Raw genomic sequence first — 7708 nt, forward strand, 5'->3', positions numbered from 1 at the left:
CCGTACGAGGAACGGACCGGGAGGAATCATGCTGCTGGCTACTCAGGGAGCGTTCATGGATCATCACATCAATCGTTATTATAGGACGTCCGAGGAGGAGAATAATAATAATGTCAGCCCGGTGTCCTCCAATTCCTGCCCTATAGCTGATGAGCAGGGCAACCTCACCGGAGGTAAATGGGGGGATCGGGGAGAGGAGATCGCACATTGCTCATCCACGTGGGTGCTTCTATTCTGTGTATTTATTATTTATACACATTCAGATATTCTGCAACTTTTATTTATATATATATATATATATATATATATATATTTATTTATTTTTTTTGCAGAATGTGTGTGTATGTGCATATATATATATATATTTTATTTAATTTTACACATTTTTATATATACAATATATATTTGCAGAATATGTGTGTGTGTGTGTGTGTATATATATAGTACAGTAAAATATTTTTTTTTATTCTTTTCTTCTTTTTTTTTTTTTTTGTGTGTGTTGCTTTTTTTCCCTTCCTTTCCATGTGATCATGCTGTGACCGGTGTGTGGTCACCCTGGCACATGACTTGTCATTGGATGGGCTGTGCCTGGCTGCGGATTTGCTGCCATTATTTCGGTGTGGCTGCAGCATGTGATCTGATCTCTGTGTGTATGAATGGCTTTGATCTTCTTCTGTATACAGTCGGTGTGGCTTATTCCTCTGTGTGTATGCTGCACATGGGGGAGGGGGGATGGGATTTGTTGTGTTTTTTTTTTTTCCTCAAGAATAGAATTGAACATTAAGACATACTTTTGTATCTTTTCAGCTGATTGTTACAGATCAGTGTGCAGAGGATACATTGTATACAGCTGAGCTCACAAGGATGGATAGGAGCTGCATTGTATACAGCTGATTTATAGATGGGGGGGGGGGCACTATACATTTGACTATGGTTGGGGAGTTTACTGTACACAGATTGAGGGTGCATACTGTATACAGCTGATTGTTTGGGGGTATACAGATGATTATAGATATTGGGGGGCACACTATACAACTGATCCTGGATAAGGGGGTTTACTGTATATAGATGAGGATAGGCATTCAGTAAACAGATGATTATAGATGGGAGGAGGCACTGGCTATTGGGGGGGGGGGGCACACTGTATACAGCTGATTAGGAATATACTGTGTATATATAGATATGGGGGAGCACTTTATACCGCTGACTATGGATGGGGAAAATACTGTATACAGATGGTTATAGATATGGGGGGGGGGGGGCACACTATACAACTGATCCTGTATAGGGGGTATATAGATGAGGATAGACATACAGTAAACAGATGATTATAGATGGGAGGAGGCAATGTATACAGATGGATATGGGGGGGGGTGCACACTGTATATAGCTGGTTAGGATTATACTGTATATAGATATGGGGGAGCACTTTATATCACTGACTATAGATGAGGAAAATACTGGATATAGATATGGGGGGGTGCACACTGTATATAGCTGGTTAGGATTACACTGTATACAGATTATAGATATGGGGGAGCACTTTATACCACTGACTGGATGAGGAAAATACTGGATATAGATATGGGGGGGGGGGCACACTATACAATTATATAGGATAGGGGGTTTACTGTATACTGAATATAGATGAGGATAGACATATAGTAAACAGATGAATATAGATGGGAGGGGGAACTGTATACAGATGGATATGGGGGAGGGGCACACTGTATACAGCTGATTATGGAGAGGAGTATACAGATTGTAGATATGGGGGGAACACTTTATACCACTGATTATGAATGGGGAGAATACTGTTTAGATGATTATAGTTGGGGGGGGGGGTATAGATGAGGCATACTTTATACAGATGGTTAAAGATATGGGGGGTACACTGTATATAGCTGACTATATGGATGGGGGTATGCTGTACACAGCTAATTATGTATAGAGGTATACAGATTATGGGGGTGGGGGGTGCTGTATTGACTATTTTAGATTGGCAGTTATATTATTATGGATAGAGGTATACAGATTATAAATTGGGGGGTGCTGTATACAGATGATTTTAGAATGGGGTGGCATACTGTATCCAGCTGATTATGGATAGAGGTATGCAGATTATAAATTGGGGGGGATGCTGTATACAGATGATTTTAGAATGGGGAGGCATACTGTATCCAGCTGATTATGGATAGAGGTATACAGATTATAAATTGGGGGGGGGGGTGCTGTATACAGATGATTTTAGAATGGGGAGGCATACTGTATCCAGCTGATTATGGATAGAGGTATGCAGATTATAAATTGGGGGGGATGCTGTATACAGATGATTTTAGAATGGGGAGGCATACTGTATCCAGCTGATTATGGATAGAGGTATACAGATTATAAATTGGGGGGGGGGGGTGCTGTATACAGATGATTTTAGAATGGGGAGGCATACTGTATCCAGCTGACTATGAATAGAGCTAATCTAATAATATATAGGAGCAGAGCTTAGAATAAACATATGTGACGTGCCCATCCATTCAGTTCACGTTTGTAGTTGTCACCGTCTCTCTGCGTCATTGCACATGGTCTGATGCTAATAGTAAGATGTATCTGCAGTGTTTGGTCCACATCCTATGATCTGTGAGCTACATTAGATGGCTGTGTGCATCCCCCGCCTTCCCTACTTTGCATTACCTGCAGTACGTGACGATGCTTGGATGTGCTACCTGCAGCAAGAAGTTGCAGCTATTGATCTGGCCGGGGTGGGGGCGGCTTTGCAGATGAGCTGTACGCTGTGGTGCAGTGAGCGGCGGAGTGTGGGTGTGGGGTGGTCTCCTCCTGAGGGAGGGGTTTCCCTGGGATACCCGCAGAGCTAAGCCTGGGAAGGGATTTGCCGGTTTGCCTGTCTCCCTGGTCCTGCTATTTTCTAGAAGATGCTGCTGCGTGAGTGTTATATACACACATAAATAAAATATATATAAAAACCATAGCAGGAGGAATCATTATGACACCGTCCTGGCCTTTCTGAATCATGACTCACCCTCTGTATACGTTTATGAAAATATCTAGTGATGAGTAAGAGGCTCATGTTCTGAGATCATCACTTAACGTGAGCAGATATAACGAGATGGGGGGGTCTTTGTGGACCTCACACTCCGTTAGTTCAGCCACTGCAGTGCCATGGATGTTGCTGTACCTGCTTTTAGTATTCTTTTAGGTATATTGATTGCCTAGTGATGTAGGAATGCTTGCCGGCATCAAACAGTTGGCTAACCTTTTCCCTTTCTGTCTTCCTTCTTGCAGTTAAAGAACCATTCGAGAGCTGCTACCAGGTGGGGCCTGTGATTGGCACCGGAGGATTTGGAACTGTCTATTCCGGAGTCAGGCTGGCAGATAAGCTACCGGTAAGTCCATTTGTTTTGTATAGGATGATGGCATAGTGGTACAGTTAACCCCCCTTATGGGTGTGTAGGGCATGTGTATGTATGTGTGTGTATGTATATGTATGTATATATATATATATATATATATATATATATATATATATATATATATATATATATATATATAATAATATATTTCAGAAGAGGTGCTTTGCAGTCAATGTTTTTCTTTAAAAAGAGCCAGCTAGTTGAGAAGGGTAAACGGTCAGTGCATAAAAGCAAGGCATGTAGTGCGTAGCATTTAAATCAATGGGAGAATTCCGCCTCTACAGTCTTTTGGGGGCTAAGTGAGCAATACAGATGCTATTTATAGATAGTTGGATTCCATTGAAATGATGCATTTAGTTTAAAAGCTGCTACATTGCAACTTGTGTATTAGCAGTACAACTAAAGTCTGTTTTTTTGTTTACAGGTTGCTATCAAGCATGTGGCAAGAGACCGGATTGGAGAGTTTAAGCATATGGTAAGCAGTCATATTAAAAGCTCAGATTGCTAATGGCGCATCACATCAAAATGCTAAACCCGCCCGGCTGCATGAGGCTTATGATGTTTGTTTGTTCTTTCTAGAACGGCACGCTGGTCCCTCTAGAAATCTACCTTCTAAAGAAAGTGTCAACGGGCTGCCGTGGGGTGATCAGGCTTTTGGACTGGTATGAGAGGCCAGACGGTTTTATTATCATCATGGAGAGACCGGAGCCCGTGCAGGATCTGTTTGACTTCATCACCGAGCGGGGAGCCTTGGGCGAGGATCTCGCCGCCAACTTCTTCCGGCAAGTAGTGGAGGCTGTGCGGCACTGCCACACCTGCGATGTGGTGCACAGAGACATTAAAGACGAGAACATTCTGGTGGACCTCAGGACAGCTGAGCTCAAGCTGATCGATTTTGGCTCCGGCGCACTGCTGCGGGATGCAGTTTACACAGACTTTGATGGTTAGTTTCCATTCCATTGCTTATGTTAAACTACACACAGGATTTCTTTAAAAAGGGGATGCCATGGGGTCAATCAGTTTAAAACCATTTATCTAGGGGATTGGTGCCTGTTCTATTTTCAAGCATACGAAAGTTGGCCATTCATTATACAGTTTTCCTTTCCAATTGTATTTAGGTTTACCTCCACCTATGTGGTACAAATGCCTGCCCAATTGAATACAAATTGAAAGTGTTTAGATGTGACCTCCTATTAGTTTTGGAAAATTGTATGTGTGGCCAGCCTTAGGGCTGAGCTCTTGGCACATGTGAAATTTGTATGCATACTGGCAACCAGATTCCTGGGACTTGACACTCTTAATATGAGCCAAGTATACTTTGGTGGATATTAACTAAAAATGGAGCACTCAGAATCTGGCGCAGCTTTGCATGGTAGCCAATCCGCTTCTAACTTAAGCTTGTTCATTTAAGCTTTGGCAATAAAACCTGGAAGCTGATTGGTTTCTATGCACCGCTGCACCAGATTTTGCACTCCAGTTTTATTAACCCACATTGAGTCCCAAGTACTGATGTGCCCCCTCCCATGCGATTTTTTTTTTTTTTTTTTTTTTTTTTTTTTTTTTTTTCAATTGCTTTGGGACCTCCAGTGATATTCTTAAAGTGGAAATAAACCACCCCCCCATCGTTTTTAGCCAAGGAAGTTTCCATCTTGGCCTTTGGTTGATCTTCAATTGCCATGACGCTGCACATGTGATCCGTTAGGACACCAGCCATTGGATGGATTGAGACAGTTTGAGAGCACAACCAATGTGGAAGACAACTATCAATTGGTGGTTTACTTCCTCTTTAAGAAAACAAAAATGAAGAGTTGTGGCTGCTGTAAAATGTTGCATTGATTGGTTACTGTTTTGAATGTTCCAGGGTCTAAACTTTCTTGCTTTATTCGCAGGTACACGAGTGTACAGTCCACCAGAATGGATCCGCTTCCACCGATATCACGGCCGTTCAGCTACTGTGTGGTCCCTTGGCATCCTGCTATACGACATGGTGTGTGGTGATATCCCCTTTGAACACGATGAAGAAATTCTTAAGGGAAAGATCCAGTACCGCTGCAGGGTATCAAGAGGTAAGCCAGTCCTCCAACACTCCATAATTTGTCACGCTCATTGGTGTAGATTTTCTAAAACTGGAGAGTGCAAAATCTGGGGCAGCTGTACATGGTTAATAGCCAGCTTCTAACTTCAGCTTTTCCATTTAAGCTTTGACAAAAGTCTGGAAGCTGATTGGTCTCTATGCACAGCTGCACCAGATTTCACACCCAAATGTGTGTCTGTTGCCTTTTTAATAATCGGGAATATGGTTTTCTCTAGGCTGTATTTGCCTAGGACCGAGTGTGACCAACCATGATCACCGCAGGTACCTGCTGGCTGCACAGTCACAAACGGCTGCGGTTGCCATCAGGCTGTCATTATATCGGCACAGAGCTGCCAATCCCAGCTACAGAGATTGGTAGATTTTGTTGTTGGGATTTACAGCATGGCTAAACACCCGTGTGCCACCATATCGATTTTGTTTTTCTCATTTAGTGTAGTTCTGGGAGAGCAAGACACTTTCGTTCTGACTAGGAAGGCCATAATCTGTTCTATAAAGTTAAACTTTCATGAAAATACTGCCAAAATGCTGCCAATGTTCACCTATAGTTGACTGGCTGTTATACCGATCAATTACCTTTAATACTTTTGAGTCCTTGACCCGCAGCTAGTTTGCACATCTGGCAAATCAGAATTTCTTAAATTTGCTTATTTGTACCAGGTCAATATGACTTCCAGATGTGTTAGCTTGTCATTGGCCATTTCTCTTAAGAATTACTTTAAGAGCCCATTCACACTTTAAGAATTACTTTAAGAGCCCATTGTCAGCCTGACAATCACGGTCCATTGATTAGCATAGGACCCGTTCTAATAGGAGCGACACAAGTCGCTCCGACTTAGAAAAAGGGTCCTGTACTACTTTGGGTTGACCTCGGAGCGACTTGCATAGACTTCCATTATGTGAAGTCCCTGCAAGTCGCAGTGCACGCGACTTCACAGGTCGCCCCCCCCCCCCCCCCCCGAAGTCGTGTCGCCTCAGTGTGAACCGGCTCTTAACAAAGGGAATGAGACGTTAACCTTGTATAATGGACAAAACAGATTTAGTTTCTGTGGCTAAAACAGTTGCTCTTGCCACAGTCTTAGTATAATTGGCCCCCCAGCATTGCTTACAGATATGTAGATGGTGACTATTTGCATCTATTAAACTCCTTTGTTCCATGTTCTAAATTCTATCTTTTTTTTCCTCCTCCTGCAGAGTGCCAGCATTTGATCGAGTTGTGTCTGTCAAAGAGACCCTCAGACCGACCAACCCTTGAACAGATCCTCTCGCATCCCTGGATGTCACAGCAAAAGCTCCTAGACCAAAAGGACAATGGCAAAGTAACAAGAAAGCTGGACCAAGAATCTAGCTGCTCAAGTCAGGAAAGCCTCTGAGCCCAAGAAACTGACGCTCGCTGAGCGACCTGGGAAAGGATATTCCGCAGTCCTAGTGCGGAGGGGATGTCATGGATCTAAACGTCCGGTCCCACAGGCTTGGATTCCCAGTGGGATAGAAGGAGCTGTCCCACCCAAGTGATATACCTCGAATGGGGGTCTTCAGAAGGAACTTTGTTTGCAAAGGAATGTGGTGACTTCAGACTGTGGACTATATCCTAGAGACCCCTCACTTTACCAAGAGACTTTGATGGTGGGCGTGGGAGGGGGATGTGAGCAAGCAGGAAGGGCGGGTAGCCTGCTATGCCATGAGGGGCTTCACTAGCAAGCATATATTGTATCTTGCTTAATGGTTTGTTTTTTTTATTCAGGTCCTATCTGCTGTTGACAACACACATTATAAACGCTCGCTTTTAGAAGTGCATCCACCTAAATGTTGACTCAACCCAAAATAATTTTTAGGGATAGGTGCTACTCAAAGCTTTCCGTTGTCGTATGTTCTTTGGTATGTAGCAGCAGGTTTCCCTAAGGCTAACATTACATTGGTCAGCCCTCATATTTTTTTTTTTGCATTGTAAAGGGCCATACACACTATAAGATTTTCTGAAGACTTTCCTTCAGATTTACCTTTTCTATGTAGTGCAAGGGCCTGCCAGATTGCATACAAATTGAAAGTGTTTAGGTTTGACCTCATATTATCTGGTTTTGGTAAATCTAAAGGAAAAAGTCTTCAGAATATCTTAGTGTGTATGGCCCATTATTGAATAACATGCATGTAAATGCAAGGCCCCACACAAGGTGGTTGAACCTGGGAACAC

The 7708-nt window shown here is 42.9% G+C and overlaps 1 protein-coding gene across 2 annotated transcripts in view; it reads left to right on the forward strand.

Annotated features, from left to right (window-relative positions):
- LOC309562015 (serine/threonine-protein kinase pim-1-like) overlaps positions 1-7362 on the forward strand; it is a 14068-nt gene extending 6706 nt beyond the window's left edge. Inside the window, exons 1-6 of one of the 2 annotated variants that reach the window (XM_082266113.1) lie at positions 1-173; positions 3298-3398; positions 3850-3900; positions 4005-4368; positions 5315-5491; positions 6712-7362. The exon at positions 1-173 is cut by the window's left edge and continues 1 nt beyond it. In XM_082266113.1, coding sequence (XP_082122239.1) covers positions 29-173; positions 3298-3398; positions 3850-3900; positions 4005-4368; positions 5315-5491; positions 6712-6890 — 1017 coding nt within the window. In that variant the 5' untranslated portion in view covers positions 1-28 and the 3' untranslated portion in view covers positions 6891-7362. The remainder of the gene's footprint in view (positions 174-3297; positions 3399-3849; positions 3901-4004; positions 4369-5314; positions 5492-6711) is intronic. The other variant, XM_082266114.1, reaches the window with a different exon arrangement.
- The last annotated feature ends 346 nt before the right edge of the window (positions 7363-7708 follow it).

The sequence above is a fragment of the Pelophylax lessonae genome (genome assembly GCF_965119305.1).
Source record: "Pelophylax lessonae genome assembly, chromosome: 8".
In the NCBI taxonomy this organism is placed as follows: Eukaryota; Metazoa; Chordata; class Amphibia; order Anura; family Ranidae; genus Pelophylax; species Pelophylax lessonae.